General features: G+C 43.6%; 1 protein-coding gene across 4 annotated transcripts in view; it reads left to right on the top strand.

Annotated features, from left to right (window-relative positions):
- Positions 1–868: 868 nt before the first annotated feature.
- The window catches only part of MCOLN2 (mucolipin TRP cation channel 2), a 50,970-nt gene continuing 27,688 nt past the window's right edge, over positions 869–24,150 (top strand). Inside the window, exons 1-3 of one of the 4 annotated variants that reach the window (XM_077905248.1) lie at positions 869–1,016; positions 16,318–16,477; positions 22,661–22,834. In XM_077905248.1, the coding sequence (XP_077761374.1) occupies positions 940–1,016; positions 16,318–16,477; positions 22,661–22,834 (411 nt within the window). In that variant the 5' untranslated portion in view covers positions 869–939. The other 3 variants (XM_077905251.1, XM_077905250.1, XM_077905249.1) reach the window with 3 other exon arrangements.

Here is a 24,150-nt window from a genome sequence, read left to right as displayed (position 1 = left end):
CGGGTGCAGGCTGCCAAGTGAGCATCACCCGCAGCTGAACGTGACATGTGGGCACGTGCCGAGACCCTCCGCTCCAAGAATCCTGCCTGGGCTCCCGCAGGCGGGAGCTCTGGGAGGGAAGGGCAGGGGCTGCAGCAGGTGCACCGCGCTCCCCGCGCTGGGGCGGCTCCAGCTTCCCGGCTCCAGCCGGAGGCGAGGTCTGTTTTCTGGTCCTCGTGCGTCCAGAGCGCTTCACGTCTCTGAACCCTGACGCTTGTCACAGTTTTGTGATCCCACGCTCCAGAATGCAAACACGCTCCAGTGAACGAACTGATCCGGATGAACTTGCCGGGTCACGCGAAGTCCTGGGGGAGAGGACCGTGGGGGAGAGGACCGTGTCCTTCTTCTTTTCTTCTTCTTTTCTTCTTCTCCTTTCTTCTTCTTTCTTCTTCTTCTTCTTTTTTTTTAAGATTTTATTTATTTATGAGAGAGAGAGAGAGGCAGGCTCCATGCAGGGAGCCTGACGTGGGACTAGATCCCCGGTCTCCAGGGTCACGCCCCGGGCTGAAGGCGGCGCTAAACCGCTGAGCTAAACCGGGGATCCCCGAGGGCCGGTGGCCACAGCCCCCAGCGCGACCCTGTGCCCTGGATGCCTCAGAACGGAACCGGAGACAGGACTGCGCAGTGGTGGAGAAACCCCGGAGGGCGCCCGGCAGGAGCCCGGAGCGCAGCGAGCGCGCGGCCCCGCCGCCCGGGGGCAGTGTGGAGGGCGCCCCGCGCCGCCGGCTCCCTGGAGGCCGAGGCCGCTTCTCCGCAGCCAGACCTCGCGGCAGACACCCGGCGCCCCAGCTCCCGGCGCCCCCCAGAGCCGAGCGCAGGGGCCTGGGGCCGGCACGTCGGGGCCGAGGCGGGTGCAGCCGTCCACCCTCCGCGCCCCTCCTGGCGCTCGGGGCCCGCGGCATGCGCCCCAGCCTGGAGGCCCTGCACCTGCCGGCGTGGAGCGGAGCCTCCGGCCCGTCCTGGGGGCCCCGCGGCAGGTGGGTACCCCGGGGCGCTCGGCTCCGCCCCCGCCCCGGGCTGCTTGCCCCCCGGGGTCCTCCTCCGTCTCGCACGGCCCCGGGGCTCCGAGCGGCCCGCCCGAGGCGCTCCCCGCGCGCTCCCCAGTCCGAGGTGGCGGCTCGGGGGCCCCCCCCGCCCCCTCCCCTCCGCCCGGGTGCACGGCCGCGCCCTGGCCCCGCTCCAGCCCCGGGAGGGCCCCGGCCCGAGCCCCGAGCCCCGGGCCAAAGCCGCGCAAGGTTTCGAAGGCGGAGCACGGCCCGGGAGCGGACGCCGGAGCCGCGGGGCCCAGGCCGACCCGGGAGGCGCCGACGCTCCGGAGAGACCCTGGTCCCGGGCCCCGCCTGCCGGTAACCGCCTGCGGCTGCCTACACGGGCTGGGCGTGGCCTCCCGGAACACCCGGGCCTCCCGCTCAGGTGCGGGGCTGCGGTGCGGTGCAACCCAGCTCCCCCGAGGATGCTGCGCGGCCCACCTGCTCCGGCTGCCGCCCGCTGCGCCGCGGGCCGGGGTGAGCGCGCTCCCCGGGGCTCCCCTCCCGCTCACGGAACACGGGGCGGCCCACACCTTCCTAGGGTGGCGTAGACACGGCACTATCCTAAGCGGACTTGGCGCCGGCAAGGAGAGCCACGGCCCAAGAGGAGGGCCTCCCTGATCTCTCTGGTGACTGTCCTGATAAGCATTTATTTCCAGGCAAGTGTGGCATACGTTTGTTTTAGACGTTGGAAAGGCCAGTTTTGGGTTAGAGGACGTAACTTTGGTACGACTTTCTTGGCAACTGGATACCTTGATGAATGTTGCACCCAGATGACCATCTCTCTTAATGCTGGATGCCTGGTTTTAATGGGGCAGATGAGCAGAAGCTGCGTATTTCTTCCATCTGCCTGAGCTCTAAGAGCTGGGGAGCAAATGGACTCTGGCTTTACCTAGTGTGCTCTGCTTGGACTGATGAACAGGCTTGTGCTTATGGCAGGTGTGGTGTATATAATCTTTGTATTTCTTAGATCTTTACTTAAAGCAGCATTTTTCTTCGCCTGTTTCCTTCAGGACTTAACCATTTGCGTCATATCTAGTGTCTCCAGAGGCTCCCACTCTTACAGCTCTGGACACATCCGCCGCTGCGCACACAAATAACTTTTGAAAGGATTCTGATTTGAAATGTGTGTGTGTGTGTGTGTGTGTGTGTCTGGTTGTGCAGTGCCAGCAGGAAACAGAAGGGGTCCTTAGAGAGGTGGGAGAGGTTGTCCGGATGTCAGGACAGGGCTTCTGATGTTTTATGTTGAAGGGACCAACCGACCACATTGTTCTCCGCAGGGGTGGGATGTGGGCTTCACATCATTTTAGGAACTGCTCACCGCCTCTCTGATGTGCTAACTAAACAGCCCAAGTTTGGGGGAATCCAGTAGCTTCTTCCTTTTGAGTCATCAGTCTCAAGATTTCAGCTCATTTTCCTCTTCATACTTTGAGTCGAACTCCCGTTACTGTAAGCTTGCCCCTCTCCTGTAGCAAAGCTCCCATAAACCAGGTTCTGTGGTGTGGACCCTTTAAAAATACCTTTCCCACTCTTCCCCTGACTGTTCCCATGCAGGGGTCAACTTAATGGTGCTGATTTTATTTAATCTCCTGCACTTAAAAATCGGTAAATCCTGATGAAGTGTTTGAGGAGGCCATGCTCTCTCCTAGCAAGGAGGAGCACATCAAAAGTGTGGTTTTTAACAAGAGAATAACAACTATAAAATGTCTTCATGAGCAGGGTAGGGAGACAGATTTCGAACAGAGTGGCAGAGGATAGAGAACTGAAAGTCAGCAATGGTCCTATTCACAAGCTGAGCTCTTCAGGCCCAGGCTCCGTTAGTGAAGTGAAACCCAGGATAAGACAATTCTCAAAACTTAGTGGGAAAACAGGTGATTTCTTGTGGCTACAATTTTCAAAGTAAAATTAGTTGCCAAAAGAAGCCCTTCTGGCCAGGAAAGTTAGAAGTGGGATTTTCCCTGAGGCTGGGTTGTTCGTAGCTGAGGCCAGGAGTCTGGGTTCCATGTGTCAGTTCTGCAGAATGAGATCACCCTTGGGGGAACTCTCACATCACGTGTTGTGGGCTTCATAGAGAAAAGACTTTTTATTTCCAGACTCCATTCTTTTTTACTCAACTGCAATATTCTTTTCAAGGTCAAATGTGTATTTTTTAATTTAATTTTATTTTTTTAAAAGATTTTATTTATTCATGAGAGACACACAGAGAGAGGCAGAGACACAGGCAGAGGGAGAAGCAGGCTCCATGCAGGGAGCCCAGCATGGGACTCGATCCTGGGTCTCCAGGATCAGGCCCTGGGCTATAGGCGGCGCTAACCGCTGAGCCACCCGAGCTGCCCAGGTCAAATGTTTAAAGCCAGGTTTTGGTTTGTGTACTTGTTTGTTTGCTTTGCCAATCGTCTGGGGGGGGGGGGGTGGATTCTTTCCATTTTCCTTAGCCTGCCTCTTGCTGGGCTTTCTGTACTTGGGTCTCTGCCTTCTTTACCCCTGGTGTGATGAGACAGCTTTGGTGAGGCAGGGGTGCCCATAGGACTGTCCCCTCAGTTGGGGGATGGCTTCCTTTCTTCTCCTTTGAAGGTTGTCTTTTGGGATTTCCCCTTGAATACAGCTGGTGTTTCAGCCTAAAACATCTGTTAGGCAATAATTAGTGACTAGTGAAGTTAAAGATTCTGAAAAATTGTCCTTGCTATCATTCCAGAAGACCCGTAGTCTAAGTGGTGAGCTTAAAAGAAAATCCTGTCACCTATAGCAACTAGAGGGAGTTTGTAGAGATAGGGTGAATCTAGGGATTCCCCAGCTAACACTGAGGTGGGCTTGACTGAAAATAAGGTAAACTCATTCAGTGGCTTGAGGAGAAATTGATTAATTATGGTTTTGTGACTTTTAATTTTACTTTTCCTTAGGTATGGTCATCAACATGACCCTGGTAAATTGGGCACTTCTTGAAATGTTACTGAAAGCAATGTGTAAGGAATGCTATAATTCCAGTCTTCTCCAGCTTTACTTTTTTAATTTAATTTAAATTTTTTTTTAAGAGAGAGAGATTGAGAGAGAGAGAGAGAGAGAGGAGGGGCAGAGGGAGAGGGAGAGAGAATCTTAAGCAGGCTCCATGCCCAGAGTGGAGCCCAGTCTGGGGCTAGATCTCACAACCCTGAGATCATGACCTGAACCAAAAATCAACAGATACTTAACCAACTGAACCACCTGCGCACCCCCTCTTCTCCAGCTTTCACTGCTCTTGGAATCCTGTATTGCTGAGAAATGGAGTTTTGCTTTATTTCTCTCTGACCTAGAGAGCTGATTGGTCAGGATGTGTTTTCAAAGGGAGTGTGACTTTTTCAGAACAAGCACTTTTAGGATATGCAGCCCTGGTTCTGCTCTCCTGCTGGCCAGAAGCAGCAAAGTGGTGACAGGAGATGATTTTATAGGAACTGGGTGGCATGGTTCAGGCATCTCTAGGGAAATTCCTGAAAGTTGTAGCATGCACATTTTTTATCAGTAGCTCTAGTGAAAAATGAAAAGCTCTACAATCTGTCTTCTCAGTGCTTCTCAGGATTAGAATGAGCACATCATTTCTGTTCTGAGAGCTATGCTTAGAATGTAACTAGTTTCTCTCTCTTTCTCTTCTTCTTTTTTTTTCCTCCTTGACTTCCTTTAATTGGGGCCTAACTACCCCAGAGCCTCAGCTGTCTGGATCTCCATCTGTCTCTCTCAACCTCTCTCTTTTTCTCTCTCCCCCTCCCCCTCTCTCCCTCCCTCCTCCTCTCCCACTCTCAGCAATTCAGCAAATCATGACAAAATCAGTTCATTGTAGAAATTGGAGTAGAAGAAAAAAATCCAGTGTGGGTTGTTGGGATTGTTCTAAAGTCTTCCATCTGCCAGATTGCCTTGTGACATTCCCCCCAGGCCAGCATGACCATTGCTGTAGAAATACTGAAGTTCAGGGGCACCTGGATGGCTCAGTGATTGAGTATCTGCCTTTGGCTCAGGTCACTATCTCCCTTCCGCACAAATGTTGGGCAGGGAAACATTGGATTACCTGATAGGGATTATTAGATCCTTTTGGACATAGCTTATTTTAACTTAAAATGATAACTCAAGAATCCATTTGTCAATCACCAAAAATCAAGAAAACGTGGAAAACTTAAAGAAGAAAATTCAGATTACATATAACACGATTTTAAGAGATTACCAAGATTTTTTTTTCTGGTTTATGCACTTCCAGACTTTTAAGATGTTTGCATACAGATATTAATGTTGACATTTTTGGAAAGAGGAGGACTTGATCGATGGATGTGAGAATTGAGGAAAAGGAGGAATCAAAGTATGGCTCTGGAGCTCAAATTCCTACACTTTACTGCATATTAGAATCACCTGAAAAGCTTATCAGAAATCTTGATGCTCAGCTCATAACTGGGCACCAATTAAATCGGATTGTCTAGGGGCTGGAAGCCAGGCACTGGAGACTTTTTTTTTTAAGATTTTATTTTTATTTATTCATGAGAGACACATACAGAGAGAGGCAGAGACACAGGCAGAGGGAGAAGCAGGCTCCCTACAGGGAGCCTGGTGTGAGACTCTACCCCAGGATTACAACCTGAGCCAAAGGCAGATGCTCAACCACTCACCCACCCAGGTACTCGACACTGAAACCTTTTAAAAATCCCCAAGTGCTTCTACTGTGCAGCCAAGGTGGAGAATCACTGGTGGAGGGAGTGATTACAGCTGAAACATGTAGATAATGTGTGCTATCCCTGCCTTGAGTAGTTGGGTGGAGAGAGGGGTGGGGAGCTGGTTGAGAAATTTATTAGACATGAGGGTGGAGTTTCAAGGAAGAGGTTGGATAAGGGAGTCTGTTCAAGAGAGAGATTTGCTGGAGTGGCAAATGTGAAAGTCCACATCATGTGGGTAGTATTTAAAGCCACAGGACTGGGCAAAGTCTTCTAGAAGGGAGGACTGAGGATGGAAGATTCCTCGGCTGTGTCCTGAGACACTCTGGCACCTGAAATTGGATGGAAGAGGAGCCAGCAAAGGAGACTGGGAAATGCCCAGTGAGGTAGGCAGAAAAACCAGGGAAGAGAGGTGTCCTAGAAGCAGAGAGAAGAGGTTGTCCGAGGAATGTAGTGGTCAGCTGTGTCAAATGCTGCCAAGCCACTAAACTGTAGCCTGAGAAGTCCCTATGGGAATCTGCTGCAGGACAGGGTTCACTCTGAGGGTCCCATTGGGGTGCAACATATGGAAACCAGACGTGTGCTCTAGAGAATCCGAAGCACAGATAGACTCTGAGGAAAGTAAATGTTGGATTTGTTCCATTAGATGGCTTTACTTGTTTTTTCCTTCTCATTTTGATAACATGACCATTTAGAAGTCTCCCGAATTTATGGACTAGGATGCTACTGTCTGCTAAATATCACACATCTCTAAGTGAAATTATTTCTGAAATACTAGTTTATTCAAACATAACGTCTTTTTCTGCATTCCTGATTATCTTACAGGCCATTACTCCTTAAGAAATACTTCATTCCAAAAAAAAAAAAAAGAAATATTTAATTCCTGTATCAGGAAGAAATACCCGAGGGGGTCAGTAAATTGGATTCTTTGGGGGCAGGTTGTAATCTGAGGGTCCTTCGTTGCCTCATTCATACGATAAGGAGATGGGAACAGGTAATCTCTAAGGTAGAGGATGTCAAACTGGGTGCACATTAGAATAACCTGGGAGCTTTTTAAAAGCCCTGATGTCCAGGCTGCACCCACACTAAGGAGGCCAGAATCTCTGTAGGTGGAAGATGGGCTTCAGTGGTTTTCCAGCACTCGGCGGGCCTCAGTGTTCAGCCAAGTCTGTAGACAGTGGCCCTGCGATCCAGACCAGAGCTTATATTGAATTATCCTATTCTTGGGTGTTAATATATTATATATATTCCCCACGCTCAACAAGTTAAGAATGGGGAGGAATGGATACTGGGTGGGCAACCAGCAGTGTCTCAAAATTTACCTTCCAGGCTTCCTGCCACAGGAAGGAATTGATGGAAACTCTCCATAAAAATGAGGGAGCAAAGGAATTCCAGGAGATGTGGAATCCAATTTGGGAAGCAGGTGAAGGCAATTCCCAAATCGATGGCCCCAAATAGGAATTAGGAAGCAGGTTGGATGGAGCCGGAGGATGAGGCTCCAGGAATGAGGCGAAGGAAGAGGTTGACAAGTTGCCCCACTTGTTTGACTGTATTGAACGGAGCTGGGAGGTTCAGCCAGTTTGCTGAGAGAGACCTGGTTGGTATGTTGAAAACTAAGCAAATAGGGAAAAAGGCAATTAACGCCCAAACCTTCTTTTTAGAAGAAACAATAAGAAAAAGTTGAGGGGGGGGTGGTGGCACCTGGCTGGCTCAGTCAGGAGAGCATGCCACTCAATCTCAAGGTTGTTAGTTCAAACCCCATGTTGGGCATACAGCCTACTTTAATTTATAAATTCATATATGTATATATATAACTTTTTTTTAAAGATTTATTTATTTATGATAGAGAGAGAGAGACGGAGAGAGAGAGAGGCAGAGACACAGGCAGAGGGAGAAGCAGGCTCCATGCCAGGAGCCTGATGCAGGACTCGACCCCTGACTCCAGGATCGTGCCCTGGGCCAAAGGCAGGCGCCAAACTGCTGAGCCACCCAGGGATCCCCTATATATAACTTTTTAAAGACTTTATTTACTTATTTGACAGAGGAGAGCACAAACATGGGAGTGGCAGGCAAAGGGAGAGGGAGAAGCAGGCTCCCTGCTGAGCAGGGAGTCCCATGAGGGGCTCGATCCCAGAACCCAGGGATCATAACCCAACCCAAGCTGAAGGTGGACTGAGACACCAGGCACCCGGGCCTATTAAAAAAAAAAAAAAAAAAGTAAAATCACAGTGTACTAGTGGCCTGTGAAAAGTATTTGCTATTTACTTAGTAAATTCTGAATGCTAATTATCCAGAAGTTTTATTAAAATTTTATTGAGATTATGAGTGGGGAGGTGAAATGTGTATGTTTGCTGATGGGGTTCCAGATATAAGAGCTAAAATCATCTTTTCCAGGGGAGGATATAAATTGGTAATATCTGAAAGAGGAATAAGTAGTGGGATGGCATTGTTTAGAAATACTAAAGTAAATATCTAAAGAAAACCATGAAAGAAGTTGCCTCTAAAGAGTGAAAATCAGATGTGGGCTTTGTTATAGTTCCTTTAAAATTATGTACATGATTAAGTGTGAGGAGAAAAAGATGACTTTGGGGACGTAGGTGGGACCAGGTGATGCAGAGCTCCGCAGATGAGAGTTCCCTGAAGCTCCCTGTCCTCTGGGGCTAGTAAGAGAGAATTTTGGATTAGGAAAACCCTTCTGTTCTAGCACCACCGCATCAGTACAAGATACCTAAGCAGTGCTATCTGGCGGGAGCTGGGGAAACAAACACCAATTTCTCCCAAGCTAAGGAGTTCATAATGTCAGTGGGGAGAACAAAAGAACAACCACATCTAAGGTGTGGTTGGAGCTCTGAAACACTAGAGAAGTAGTCCCAAACATGTTTGATAACTGACCGCATCAATTAAAAGAAGATCCACTGGCTCTGAATGTATATTTATGTATTATATGTAGAACTATATATACTATAAAACACATAAAATGCTTTATACTATAGATGGTGAAATACTTTTTTTTTTAAGGGGCGGAGGGGCAGAGGGAGAGAGAGAATCCTAAGCAGACTCAATGCCCAGCTCGAGCTCACAACCCTGAGATCATGACTTGAGCCAAAATCAAGAGCCGGATGCTTAACTGACATATTAAATGGATATATTAAAGGGTGAGATGGGGGATGCCTGGGTGGCTCAGTTGGTTAAGCATCTGCCTTCGGCTCAGGTCATGAGTCCAGGGTCCTGGGATCAAGCCCCACATTGTGCTCCAGGCCTCAGCATAAAGCCTACCTCTCTCTCCCGCTGCCCACTGACCCTGGCTTGTGCTCTCTCCCTTGCTATCTCTCTCTCAAATAAATAAAATCTTTATCAAGAAAAGGATGAGATAGATAAGGATATTAAAATGAATTGCTAAATGCGGTGACTTTACAGCATTCTGATTTCATATTGTCCTTACCTAATAACTCAGGGTACAACACATAATACTTAGGAACAGATTAGCAATCGCAGATTTAGCCAGTATTTTAAATAGTTTTCTTGATAAATGTTTCTTTATTCCAAGTGCTTTTCAGATCAGATCTGCTTGGCATCGTTTTAAAACTCATGGCAAACAAAGTTTACACTAGGAGAATATTAACATTTCCATTTTCTTGATGTTAACTTAGTTAACAGTGAGTCTCATTTTTTGAAAGAATCTTCACGCCCGTTGCCCACCTTGTGAGGGTTGATCAAACTGGATTGTGTACTCCGAAAATGCTCAAATGGGCCCATATAAACCTTTAGTGGTAGGACTATGCTGAAAATCAGTGAGGCCATCACCATCAAGTCACTACTTTGGGCACTTGCTTTTTACCCCCCCACGATACGTTGCGCACCTACGTGGAACACAGGCATCCGGCATTCTGACCACGTGAAGGCAGCTTAGGTATAATAGATAATAATCCCTATATTAAACCTTGGAAACTGTAACTTCTCTCTCTGCTAAGTTAGTACAGTTGAAAGGCCTAACCTTTTCTTCTCACGTACCAGTGAATGGTCTTACATACCCCCTTGCACGCACGCACACACACACACACACACACACACACACACCCCTCTTGGGAGGCCAGTGGTAGAAAACAGTCTTTCATGCCTCTTGTTGAGTAGGGCAAGGGTCATGCAGGCTGAAAACCTAGCACTCTGGGCTGGTTAGCTTATTTGCTGAGCTGATTGTGCTAATAGGAACAAGGTACCATCATTGAGACTGGTGCGCACATTTTTCTGAGGCAAAGGTCAGAAGCCTTCACAGGTTCCCGTAGAGGGTGATGACCCCTGTGAGATTAAGAATTGCTGGTAACTTGTTTTTCTTTTGTGTTTTTTTTTTTTTTTAAAAAACATCAAGCTTTCATAGACTTTCTTAGTCATGGATTTGTTAAAGCTGGAATTGCCCTTGGTCACATGATAGCCTTAAAATGAGCTGACATGACACAGTCCTGATTATCTGAGGGAAGAGTAGGTTTTCTCATAATCTAAAGTAGCTTTGATGTGCTTCCTTTCTGACTTCTCCTGGTAGTAGTAAGGCTCAGGCTTCTCTCTTTCCTGAGTCCTATTTACTTTTCCATTCCAGCATCTCTACCTTTTATTTAGTCCATGGTATGGGGGTGAATTTCTGTTCTATTCCAGATCTTGTTTTTATGCTCACTAATACTGTGCTTTTTCCCCTCTGATGTTTTGGTCTTTAGCAGTGCTGTTTATTAAGCTTATATAATCCAGATCATCATGCACTTCCTATAGTTTAGTGAAACATAAATAATTCATGAGTCATGATTATTCTTACTTATTTTGTGACATTTCAATTTCACGACTATGCTGCAGTTGATCGGTCAGATTTAGATCCTCATCGATTTCTCTTCCTTCATTGTTTTATGGTGCAATTTCTCTTCCCCTGCCCCGAATTGTGTTATGAGTTAGCCCCTCTCTGCCCTTTTCTCAACCTGTTGATGATTTTCATCATTTGTGATAGAACTTGCAGTGTTTTTCCTGCTGACTTAAGTCTTGCTTATAAAGTTGTGATTGCAACTTCAGGCCTCCTGTGCCAAACACCCAGCCTGGTGCTCAGCACAGGAGGGTGTGGGATGAATATGTGTCAAATGCAGTGATGTTTTAGTTGTGGGATATTCTTGCCCCCCCCTTTTTTTTTTAGTTTTTCTCCTTTTTCATTTTGCAGTTTGTTTGTTTCACACCCTTGTATTTTTGTTATAGGACGTCCAGTTGTGTGTGTGTGTGTGTGTGTGTGTGTGTATTTTTTTAATTGTTTGTGTGTGTGTGTGTGTGTGTGTATTTTAATACCCTTCACTGACCAGGGAAATAGGGTAGATCTACAAATTGGGAAGAGGGGGACAAGAAAGAGCCCTCAGAAAAGTAATTTTAGAAAACTTAAGCATTTACATTATCCTTAAGATTCCAGAATTTTTTAAAAGATTTTCTTTGTTTATTCATGAGAGACAGAGAGAGGCAGAGACACAAGCAGAGGGAGAAGCAGGCTCCCTGTGGGGAGGTTGATGTGGGACTCGATCCCAGGACCTTGGGATCACAGCCTAAGCTGAAGGCAAATGCTCAACCACTGAGCCACCCAGGTGCCCCAAGATTCCAGAATTCTTGAACCAAAATTTCATTACCTTTTCTTCCAAACTTTAGATATTATTATTATTATTATTATTTTTTTTTTGGTAAAGATGTATTTGTTTTAGAGGGGAGGAGGGGCAGAAGGAGAGGGAGAGAGAAATCTCACATACACTGACTGCTGAGCACAGAGCCCAATGTGAGGCTTGATCTCACAGCCCTGAGACCATGACTGGAGCCAAAATCAAAAGTCAGAATGCTCAACTGAATGAGCCACCCAGATGCCCCATATGTTATTTCTAAACTTAAGTTGGACTTATTAAAAATAGCCATCTTGGACAGCCCTGGTGGCTCAGCAGTTTAGTGCCGCCTTCAGTCCAGGGCATGATCCTGGAGACCTGGGATCAAGTCCCATGTCGGGCTCCCTGCATGGAGCCTGCTTCTCCCTCTGCCTGTGTCTCTGCCTCTCTCTCTCTCTCTCTCTCTCTCTCTTTGTCTCTCATGAATAAATAAATAAAATCTTTAAAAAAAAACAGCCATCTTATTACATAACTTTATTATTCACATTAGGTTTTTTTTTTTTCTGTATTTCTATTGATTACATTTGATTAGTACTATATTTTACCCAGTGGGTCCTGTATTCTTCAGGGGAAAGGTTTTCATACTAGCTTTTCCATTTTTCTGTTTTTCCTTTACAGTGCTAGAAGTATTGCGGCTGTTCTATAAGTGGAAAAACTTCTGTATGGATAGCCTTCTGTAAATAATTGAACAGAATAAGCGACCTGGTATTTGTTATCTCTGAGATTTTTTTTTTCATCTATGAATTATCTTAATAAGGTTTCTTACAGTAATGTTAACATTAGTTACCCTTTTTTGAACACATAGTGGACATATAGTCAAAGAAACCAGCACCTGAAAGAATTATTTGAAGCCATCTGAAGCAGTTGGGGCACTGTCTTCTCTCTGTTCCTGGGGTGCTCGATGCATATTTCAATTATAGCACGGAATACATTTTATCATACCTTTATGTATTCATCTCTCTCTTTTCCACTGGATTGAGCTCCTGGAAGGCAGAAGAATGTCTCTGGCAGAGCTGGGCTCGCAAGCTGTTCACTAAGTATTTGACCTAATGCCCTGTTTCACACCACTGTTTTTCAAGAAAACCATCTCTTCTTTCTTCCATATGGTTTTTCTCACACTAGAGGCTAAGGCAGGAGTTTCCATGCCATGTTTTGAGGGTTCTATCACAACTTTTCAGATGGCTTTTTCCTCTTATTAAATGGAAAAAATACCATAAGTCATCAGGATGACTACATTAGCAACATGGGTCTGCTAAAGTGATGGTGGTTAACTAAATTTAGTACTGCTCAAACATGCCCATGACGAATTCTTCTGGCATGTTCTCGGGGTTCTGAAGGTTCACGTTGGAGGATGTTGCTGTCAGGCACAGCCAAGAGAGCACGTTCTTCTGGGAAGTGCCATCCTTGATGCTTATTGTCAGGTGCCCCCATGGCACGTCCCCCCTGTGCTTATGGTGAGGTTTCCCCTCTGACTCAGTGAGCCCCTCTGTCAGAGTCAGGCCTGTTTCCACAGTGCTCTTGGCACTCGGGGAGAGCATTCGCTGAGCTCTCAGGTAACATGGGAACATGCACTCACGAGTCTCTCTCCTACCGGATGCTAAGCATCTGTGATTCGGGGAGGCCCTGGTGTTCGGGTCCTGAGCCCCCAGCTCAGCCTCAGCACGGCACTCAGGAGGGTGGCTGATCCCACCCAGACCTAAGTAGCCTGGATGCAGTGAGCACATTTCAAGGGTCTCCTCATTCTTTTGAGAAGAGACTGACATGGTCACTGACTTTTCATTTCTAAACGAATTTTTTGTTTTTCGCAAATTATAGATATTTCTTCTAGATATCTTTCCCTCTTCTTGCCTTTTAATATGCTGAGCCTGATGGTCTTCAACCCATGTTGGATTCCCATATACCCGGCCCTGTTTCTAGGCCCTGCTTCTAAGTGACTGCTCCACGTTACTGGGCTTCCTCACATGCTTGGTGATCAGTAGGTTCTTCAGGTTACTCGTTAGAGTGCCCGAGTGCTAGGATGAACCTCGGGAGAGGTCTGTGAGTTCGCTAGGAGACGGAGAGCTGTTGTCAGTCGGGAACCCCCTGAACCAAGCTAGTTCTTGGTTTGATTTCTCTGGCTTGTTGGGGTGTGAGGCTCTAAGGAATGTGTCACGAGCATCATTTCTCAGGATGGGCCTATTTTTAAATTTTCTTTGTCTCTTCTTTGATCTAAACTGCTCTGGCCTTCTCTGTAGTCCTCTAAGTTTGGGGACAGGAGTTTTGATGCGTAGTACTTTTTCCGAGAGGGTGGCTCTTTGGAACTCCCATCTAAATTTGAGGAGGATCTTCTGTCAGATCTTGGGTGGGCTTCGGGCCTTGAGTCCTGGCTCTCTCATTCCCCTTTCCTGGGGCTGCAGACTGAAGCTTAACTGGACATGAATGGCAATGGGCCCCCACTCCTCCAGGATCCCCCCAAGACTAGACTGGGAGTTCCTTACTCTTAAATTTTTAAGTGTTCTTTTTTTTTTTTTATTTATTTATTTATTTATGAGAGACCCAGAGAGAGAGAGAGAGAGAGAGAGAGAAAGAGAGACAGGCAGAGGGAGAAGCAGGCTCCATGCAGGGAGCCTGACACGGGACTTGATCCCGGGTCTCCAGGTTCAGGCCCCTGGCTGAAGGCGGTGCTAAACCGCTGAGCCACTCAGGCTGCCCTAAGTGTTCTTAAAAACATCTTTATTATAAGTTTTTTTTAACTGGAATATATCTGACGTATAACATTGTACAAATTTAAGGTGTGCAGCATGTTGAGTTGATACATTTATATATTATAATAGGATGGCCTCTGTAGCAATAGTTAACTCCTCTGTCACCTCACAGGATTACCATTTCTTTTTCGAGGTGGGAATAATTAAGATCTAGTTTCTTAGCAAGTTTGATGTTTATAATACAACATTATTGTATATATTCACTATATGGTGCATTAGAGCTCTAGGACATCTTGGTCTATTTTTCACTCCTCAGGTACTTTCTCTACCTGCCCCCAAAAGATGTATACGTTTATCCAGCATCTGTCTTCTTTCTTTTCTTTTTCTTTCCCTTTCTTTCTAACTGCCCTCTTTCTCCCCTTTCCTTTCTCTTTCCTTTCCCCTTCTTCCTTCCTTCCTTCTTTCCTTCCTTCCTTCTTTCCTCCCAGCAGGAAAATTCTAAATAACCTAGCCTACTAATTCTGGAAATAGGAGATCTAAAAATCAATTTAAAGATAGAAAATTATTAACTAAGTATAAGTCTTAAATAGTCTTAAAATAGTCTTTCCCTTTTAGTCTTCTTATGTATGTATGTATGTATGTATGTAGGTAGGTAGGCTCCACCCAACATGGGGCTTGAACTCATGACCCTGAGATCAAGCATTGCATGCTCTACTAACGAGCCAGGCAGGCACTGTCACCCCCCTTAGTCTTCTTTGAAACTTGTTAGGGTAGATAATGTAGATCTGAAGTCAGTATAAACGTAGGTCATTTAGATATTTCAGGTGAAATGATACCCCCAAATGACCCCCAATTAATGAAACTTCCCTAGAAATGGATACCTTGAATGATTGGCTGAACTTAGTAAAATTTATTCATTAAATTTATCATCAAGACACTTCCTATTGTAAGAAACAGAAGACTAATTTAAACTAGCATAAGCCCCAAGTAGTATTTATTAGCTCACACTGCAAGTCTTGGCACAAATGGCTTCAGGCACAGCTGGATCCAGGAACTCAAGTATTGTCATTAAGCTTAGTGTCTATCTTCTATCTCTGTGTTAGTTCCACTCTCTGCATGTTCTTTTATGATGGCAAGGTGACTTCCACAAACTCGAGACTTACAGCCTTTGCTTTAAGTCTGTGGTCTCCAAACTTTGTTGATTATGTATCCAATGATACAAGTTAAGTGCATGTTCTCAATGTGTGTATATTTATTTATAAATTATGTGTGATTATATACCACTGTTATTCTATATGTTATATTAATAATTAGTAGAGTTCAGTTTCTTTTTTTAAGATAAAGAATACAATAGGGGCATCTGGCTGGCTCAGGCAGTAGAGTATGCAACCCTTGATCTTGGTGTAGTAAGTCTGAGCCCCCTGTTGGACATAGAGTTTACTTAAAATAAAAAATTAAAGTATAAAATTCATTTCTAAGAAAACATAAAGAATAAAATAGAAATACTAATATTTTCTGTACTACCAATGGATTGTTTTGCACACTCCAATTTGGTGATGACTTAGTAGGACATTTCTCCCAACAGATATTATCAGTCTTGGGACCACAGCTCATTGCTTCTTTTTGGCCTAGCTTGCATCACATGCCCATTCCTGAGTCCAGACCCCTCAAAATAGTAAAGGCAAACTTTACCATTGTAAAGCGACACAAATATTTGACTAGGCATAAATAGATACTATTTTGACTTCCTGAAGGTATTTGCATTTTGAACCTTATTATCATTGTTATATTATTAAAAAGGGACATAATCATTCAGTACATTATAGAACATGGATTCTCTGTTTTCATAGCAATTTAATTCAAGTTTCTATGATTTCATATCTGGTGTATCATAAAAGTATCCCATCTAGTTTTTGTTATTGAATATTAACAATATTCCAGTGACAGGTGAATTCTATATGTTAAGATGTAGGATGATGAGTCTTGCAAATAAAATCTTATTCTTAAAATTTTTGACAATGGCCCTTTGGAACTAAATGAATAACTATGTGGAAAGGCAAGTGATAGAGGGTCCTGAATAATTTTCAGATTTCTAAAGAGAAAAAGAGGTCACTGGTTGGAGACAGAATTTTGCTTGTAAGAATGGATAAAGAACATGAATAGGAAGTTTTATTCAGAAACTCTCTGATGAACAAGATATTCTGTTTATTTAAAAATTGGTCTTCTGTGGCAGAAATGCAATGGCTCATCTTGATTCTGACGTGAAAGAAGAATGTCTGAGGGAAGACCTGAAGTTTTACTTCATGAACCCTTGTGAAAAATACCGAGCCAGACACCAGATTCCATGGAAGCTGGGATTGCAGATTTTGAAGATAGTCATGGTTACCACACAGGTAATTCATATTGTCAGTTTGTTTCTTTGTTTTTTTTCCTTACCCCAAGATGAAACTGTTTTCATTTTCCCACTCGACTTTTGCTCTGAAAAGTCCACACTCAACTTCATAAAACTGTAAATTTATGTTGACTCTGGAGGGTGATGGTAGGTTGAAGTTCAGTTTCGATAATGACCTTGTTTTAGTAAGGGATTATGAGGTCATCTTTCCACAGGTTCTGTAAATAGAGATAAATAGTAGGTCTGTATATAATAGGAGTTTGATATGGGGGGGGGTAGAGTTCTATATCTGAATAAAACACATAGCCTGGCAAGAGCTGTTCAATCCCAAGTGATTATGTTCTTGAAATTTCTCATCTTTATTCAAATACACTTTTGAAAATGCATTTTTGACTGTTTTGACTTGAGTCTTGACAATGCTGTTTCCCTTGTAGCAGTAGCTAAGGCGGTAAGTAAATACTTACCATTGGGCTTATTAGGAGCATACAAGGGCTACATTGGGATCTTTTTTTTTTTTTTTTTTTTTTTTTTTTTATGATAGTCGCACACAGAGAGAGAGGCAGAGACATAGGCAGAGGGAGAAGCAGGCTCCATGCACCGGGAGCCCGACGCGGGATTCGATCCCGGGTCTCCAGGATCGCGCCCTGGGCCAAAGGCAGGCGCCAAACCGCTGCGCCACCCAGGGATCCCCATACATTGGGATCTTTTGTTGAATTTCATATTGTCAAGACTTTATCCCCGTATCACAACAGCCATCAGAGTTGTCATCTAGTTTTTGAGACTGTGGCTTTGAACCAGTTTCAGGGAGGTTCCTCTGTAGGTAACTACACTTGAAACGTGTGCCCTTTTAAAGACACTACCAATTTGGGGTATTTGGCTCCTTTGGCGAATAATCATTCTGATATCAATGTAAAGATGTTATTTCTGGAACACAAAAATAAATACCTTTCTACAAATACTTTTGTATAGTTTTAGAAATGAGAGGAGGTTCCTGTTGTAACTGAAGTTACATCTTTACTCTGATCATAAAGAGATCTTTTCATTGTATGTTATGCTTTCCAGTACACCAAGATTTAGGGTGACCAAGTTGCTTTAAAAGAAACAACAAAGTTGGAAAAAAAAAAACCAATAAAGTTGAGATACAGGGCTCCTGTTAAATGTGCATGCCTGGGTTTTTTCATTTAAAAAAATAAAATAAAAATATTTTCATTTTAATTCTTGGCTTTGAAGTTTTAATTTTGGCATCCTATAAAGTAGGTACATGGTTAGTGTTACTTGGAAGGCGGAGAAATGATGTCCACTTTATCATTTGGTTAATTTTAATTGTTTTCCAATTTCTTCTCTGGCCAAACCAGCTTTCATTCAGCTTGCTTCTTGATCTATTAATGTTACTATAACTCCACCTTATCTAGGCATAAAACATCGTGATTTTGACTTACCTTCTTTGTCCTGATGTCTACTAAATCTTGTGGATTCTTCCTACAAAACTGTCTGCTTATGTTTTGCCATACTCACTATCTTCTCTCTCTAGCTCAGACTCTTATCTCATTCATTTCAAATATGTATGAAGCTCCTCCCTGCTGTGTATTCTGCTGGGAATACAGCTGGGAATGCATCACTGCTGCTGAGATGTAGCATAACATGTGCCGTAGCATTTGCCATATGCAAGGCACAGGTGCCTTTTGCATGTTCATTCATTTCATCCTCAGAGCAACCCTGTGTGATGGGTCAGTTTTTGCTCCCCTCTTGTGGATGAGGAAACGGGGCCAAAGAGAATACATAATTTGCTTATGGCCATTCAGTTGATAAGGGGTAGAGTCGGATTGGAGCCCTCTGGTCTGGCTCTAGAGTCTCTGATTCTCAGATTGGTTTTATACTAGACAGGAGTCCTGTCCTCATTTTGCAGTCTTGGGAATACAGACAAGTTAACTAGGCTCCTTCCAGACTTTGTCTGATGCCTACCTCCCTTATCCACATACATACCAGTGCCTTCAGTGCTAATATCAAATGAATTTTTCTTAGAATGCTTTCATTGGATTACTCTCCTGCTCAGAATATTTTGTGGTACCCATTTTTCCCACAGAAGAGAATCTTGACTGTGTAGCTTGAAATTCAGATTCCCACAGTCTCCTTGGACTTGCCTATCATTCATTTATTTATTTATTTATTTATTTATTTATTTATTTATTTATTTATTTATTTATGATAGTCACGGGGGGGGAGGGGCAAAGACACAGGCGGAGGGAGAAGCAGGCTCCAGGCACCGGGAGCCTGATGCGGGATTCGATCCTGGGTCTCCAGGATCCAGCCCTGGGCCAAAGGCAGGCACCAAACCGCTGTGCCACCCAGGGATCCCTGGACTTGCCTTTCCAATGGGTCTTCAGCTACTGTTTCCTCCCTAGATCCCAGCCAGCTGGATGCACCCAGTGATTCTCATCCCTGCCCTGTCTGTAACACCAAGTCCAGAGCGATTCTTTTTCTCTATCATCTTGCAGATGCCACTGGAACTCCCCCTACAGTCTTGCCTGACCACTCACCGCGTGGTTTTCCTGGGTACGCTAGTATCTGTTGCTTTCTATGTCACTGCTTTTAATAGACTATTCTTGAGAAATGATCATTTACTTTACGTGTAGATGTACCTTGTCTCCCCTAGCAAAGTTGAGAGGGATTAAACTCTTATTCTGCTGGAGGACCATTCTAATAAGTTTTGCTACATGGGTGATATCTAATTGGAGCAGATTTCTTGAATACCTTTCCTTCCTTTGAATACCACTTGTACCTCCCTCTCTTTTTCTGTCTCTTAGCACTCCATTCCCAAGTCTAATGGGATAGGTGGCATTTTATCAGGGTTGATGAGGAGGAAACTTTAAAAAAAAAAAGACATTCCTACTCTGCGTTCTGCAGTAATGTATAATTTTGAGAGAGGTGTCCACATTCTTTTGCCAATTCTACTCTTTCCTTCTCAGATTCTTTGTACATTATTTTGACAGGATCCTGTTTTTACCTGGTACAGAATATTTTCTCCTACACCAATTTCATAATCAGGTCTTACCTTCACAATCTTTGCCAGGCCGCACTTCACTATTTTTCTATCATATCATAGTCGGTAAATCTTAAGATCTAGTTAGTGGGGCAGGAGTACATTTTTCTGTCACCCATTTGACCAAACCCATCATCTCCTTTCTCTCGCTCCATAGAGAGTGTTTGGTTCTGCCATCGCAGGAAGGGCATTTATGATCTCCTCCCTAGGGTTTCTCTTCTCTACTAACATATGCTTTGAAAATCCCAACCCTGACCTGATGATGCTGGATCTCAGCTTGTTCTTTTTTTTTTTTTTTTTTTTTTATTTATTTATGACAGTCACACACAGAGAAAGAGAGAGAGGCAGAGACACAGGCAGAGGGAGAAGCAGGCTCCATGCACCGGGAGCCTGACGTGGGATTCGATCCCGGGTCTCCAGGATCGCGCCCTGGGCCAAAGGCAGGCACCAAACCGCTGCGCCACCCAGGGATCCCAGCTTGTTCTATGAATAATGGAATGGAGTAAATTTCCTCTTCCTGATGCCAGATGGGGGTGGTTCCAAGCAGAGTTTACACCTTCATGTTGTCATTCTCCAGGTTGAGTTGATGAGCTTTGGGTTTTAAGTTAAATAGATGGTAGCTTAAAATATCAGTAGTTAAAATGCTACTTTCTTGGTCAAGATATCCATTCCTCATTCAGATTGTGTGTGTGTGTATGTGTGTGTGTTTTAGTTCAAGTTTGAGTGTGGGAGGAATGGGTCGACTATCCCCGCTTCTAGATTTAAGTTGGCAGCATCTCTGTTTGAGAGATAGTGTGGCCAGGTGGTCAAGAGAAGGGCTATGTAATCTAAATGGACCTCACACTGACACTTTCTAGCTGTTTCAACCTGAATAAGTTCCCTGACTTCAGGTTGCACATGTATAAAATGGGACTATATTCATCAACAGATTTAGTATTTGACTCTGGCATTGTGATAGACACTATTCCAGTTCCTGAGTAATGGGGGGAAAATTCCTGTCTTTGTGGAGTCCAGTGAATATCCCCTTCATAGGGTATTATGAATTATATTTTTAAAAAATTGTAAATTTTAGGCATAGTCCCTGGCACTCAGTAGATAAGAGCTGTTATTCAACACCATGCAACTTGATCTTGCCCACATCATATCCCAGCCCAGGACAGAGTAAGCACTCAGAAGACTTTGATTGAAGAACTTAATTCACATGCATGTATACCAGTTTTTGTTTTTGTTTTTTTTTTTTTTCATTTGTGTATCAGTATTTTACAGGACCTTGAAACAATCATGTATGTATTAATTCCCTGGTTTACTTTCGGCTTTCAAAAAACAACATGACCTTTTCTGGCATCTACAGGCACCATTGAAAGATGTTATGTGCTTAGAAAAACCTTTAGCTTCCAGTTGCTTGATTTCTAGCACAGGTTAGATGATGTGTGGTTTCTTATCTGATACTTGTCTTAGACTAGCTGGGTTTTAACAGTTGCTCAATCCTTTGGCTTGGTATTTGGGGAATGTGACCTGGTGAGGCTCAGATGCTAAGGAGTGTCAATTAAGTACATTCTCAAACAGTAGTTGCAATTCTGGAAAGCTAGCATCTAAATTCTTTTCTATAAGAAGAGTCCCAAAGGCAGATTCTCCAAGAGAGGGAAATTGTTATAGCACAATAAAGTGACTTTGGAGTTAGACCTGACTTTCATTCTAGCTACATGACTTAGGGCAATTAAATGGGGCTAAATCTCAGTTTTCACATGTGTAAAGTGGAGATAACCGTAGTGACCTCACCTTAGAGTTTTAGTAATGGAGATGGTGCTTGTAATGCAGTTTAGTAAGCACCTGGAGTATAATAGTTGCTGAAAAATGGTAGCTATTATTTTTAATTATTCAGCCTTTTCAAAAAGTCAGACAAGAAAGCTAAAAATATAAATCACTAGAAAGTAGTATATATATTTGCATATGCAGATTAATGTGTTTTCATCTGAAAAGTTCGTTAGTTGATGTCTGGTTCAGTGCCATGCAGTCTCTCATATCCAACCGTGGAGTGACAGCAAATAGCAGATATGCCACAGTCATCTAGTTGGACTTGCTGATTTCACACATGAAGAAACAAGAGTCCCAAATTGCTTTAGGGACCTAGTGGGATGAAGACCTGCGGCAAGATTTTTGGACTTTTATTGTCTTTTAAAGTAGATGAGATAAAGTAGGCAGATGGGGAGGGGTGTGTGGGACAGGGCTTATAAAGGTTTGACTTGTCTTCCGCCATTCATGTGTGTGGGTGCACACATGTGCATGTGTGCGTGAGAGAGAGAGAGAAAGAGAGTGAAAGATTGTTGGTGTGTGTGTAATTTCCCGGGGCGGGGGGTTGGTAAAATTTAGTGCCTGCTAATTTTTCCCCCATATTGGATTCCAAAATGGGCAGAATGAATACATTGCCCCCTAGTGAAGAGAGCCCTTGGTGCCAAATCTTGGACGAGGATACAGCGTAAGGGAGAAAAAGTAGGAGTTTTGTCACAAGAAGGTGGGTGCATGCAGACAGTGAATGGGTTTGAACTCAGAGGGGTAAAGCAAACCCTGCTATTCTTTCTGGTGCTTTGATGCTATAGATCTTGCAGCGAGATCTCTAAGGTGTAAATCTTATATAAGAGTTCTTGCAGAGCTGGAATAATTGAATTCCTTTGACAACTATTACCTCTCAGGTAGAGTAAGTATTATATAGTCCACTTTTCAAAAACATTCTTAAAAGCCACATATAAAACCTCGTTGTGATTTTAAAAAAATAATTACAATTTCTAAATGTTAATCAACAAAAAATGACATTACTTTATTGAGTACATCAGTTTTTAAAGCAATTAATTTGAAATCCAAATATACAATAAATGGATTCCGACTTTACTGATTTGGATTTCTCCTCCTTCATTCAAGATCAGTAAGGTTGGTAGTCACTGGGAGTGGTAATTTAATTTTATGCTATTTTGACTTGCCTATGTAGCTTAATGAGTGTATTCTTTTCTGGGACTTGTATTTTGACATTAATGTGGTTAATAAACACTTTCTGATATTTATAGGCAGGAGTTGATGATAATATGAATGCATTTGCCTGCCCTGGTAAATGGTAAAATTCACATCTTCGTATTTGATTTTCTTTTCTAGCTTGTTCGTTTTGGTTTAAGTAACCAGATGGTAGTTGCTTTCAAAGAAGAGAACACTGTTGCTTTTAAGCACTTGTTTTTAAAAGGATACTCTGGCACGGATGAAGATGACTATAGTTGCAGTGTCTATACTCAAGAGGATGCCTATGAGAGCATCTTTTTTGCTATCAATCAGGCAAGTGTTTTGTTATGAATGATTGACACTTGACTTTGTTGTTTTAGCCTATTTTGCCTATTTAAGTTTTTTCTTAAAGATTTGTATTTATATATCCCTTTATACCCACTACTTTTGGGAGATTACTTTACCCAAGTTCAAACAGCCGAGAGTGGATTTATACTCTCAGAAAGTTTGATGAATGAGATATCAAATCTAAGATTGCAGAGTCTCAATTTTGATGTCTTAGCATTAATAAACCTAGCTGAATATTAGGAATATGGAGTAGGGTATGATATACTCGTATCTAAGTAAGTATTGATAAACCACACTGATAGGCCTGAAGAAAGCATTTAGGGGAGGGAAATTGTTATTCATATTTTTTCTTTTCTCATTCGTTCAATAAATATTTGGGTGCCTACTATATACGAGGTATTATTCTAGATACTGGGAATGCATCATGAATAAAATGGACAAAAGCCTTGTTCCCATAGAACTTCATTCTAGGGATGAGAACCAGACCAATGAAAAAAAGTGAAATGTATAGCATTGAATGCTAGCTCCCTCAAAACACCACCAAGAAAACGTGTTAATAAGAAAAACTGAGCTTATTACTTACAGAGGTAAGGGAGATGCTCCCTTGACCATTCTTATTAGTTCCTTGGGTGAAAAGGGCACAGTCCAATACCGACTTTGAAGTGTAAGGTAGACTGGTCTCTCAGCATGAGGGGAGCTCAATTAGAATTGGGTAAAGATATGATATCATAGTTTTGTATTGGTGGACACAGCAAGGTGAGGGTTTGTGGGGAGATGGGCTTGGTTTCAAAGAGTCTTGGATTTATTAGACTAAATCTTCAGATTGATTGTCTAAATCAGTTGTTGTGGGTGTTCCTGAAATGAACAATAGAGTTATTTGTAACTGTTATGTTCCTGGGCAGAAGTTTCCTAGAATAGGGGCTCAGTTGGTTGTGTCCAGCTCTTGATTTTCTGCTTAGGTCATGATCTCATCTCAGGGTCATGAGATCCAGCCCCATTTGGGCTCTGCAATAAGCGTGGAGCCTGCTTAGGATTCCACCCCCCAACTCTCTCTCTCTCAAAAAAAAAAAAAAAAAAAAAAAAGTTTCCTGGAATAGTAAAGTCATGTTAATGAAAGTGGGAGTTAGTAAAGCCCTCTTAGCCCTGTTAGTGCAGATAGGCGAATGGTAAAGTCATGTTTATGTAAGTAAATACCAGTTGTATTAGTGTGAGCTGTGAGGTATGGACAGCTTGAGTCTTCAGTGGTGTGTCTGACAGTGATGGCTGCCATGAAATAAAGCTGGGGAGGAGACTGGCAGTGC

This window comes from Canis aureus, chromosome 8 (assembly GCF_053574225.1).
Source record: "Canis aureus isolate CA01 chromosome 8, VMU_Caureus_v.1.0, whole genome shotgun sequence".
NCBI classification, from domain to species: Eukaryota; Metazoa; Chordata; class Mammalia; order Carnivora; family Canidae; genus Canis; species Canis aureus.
This window is presented reverse-complemented; position numbering and strand designations above follow the sequence as displayed.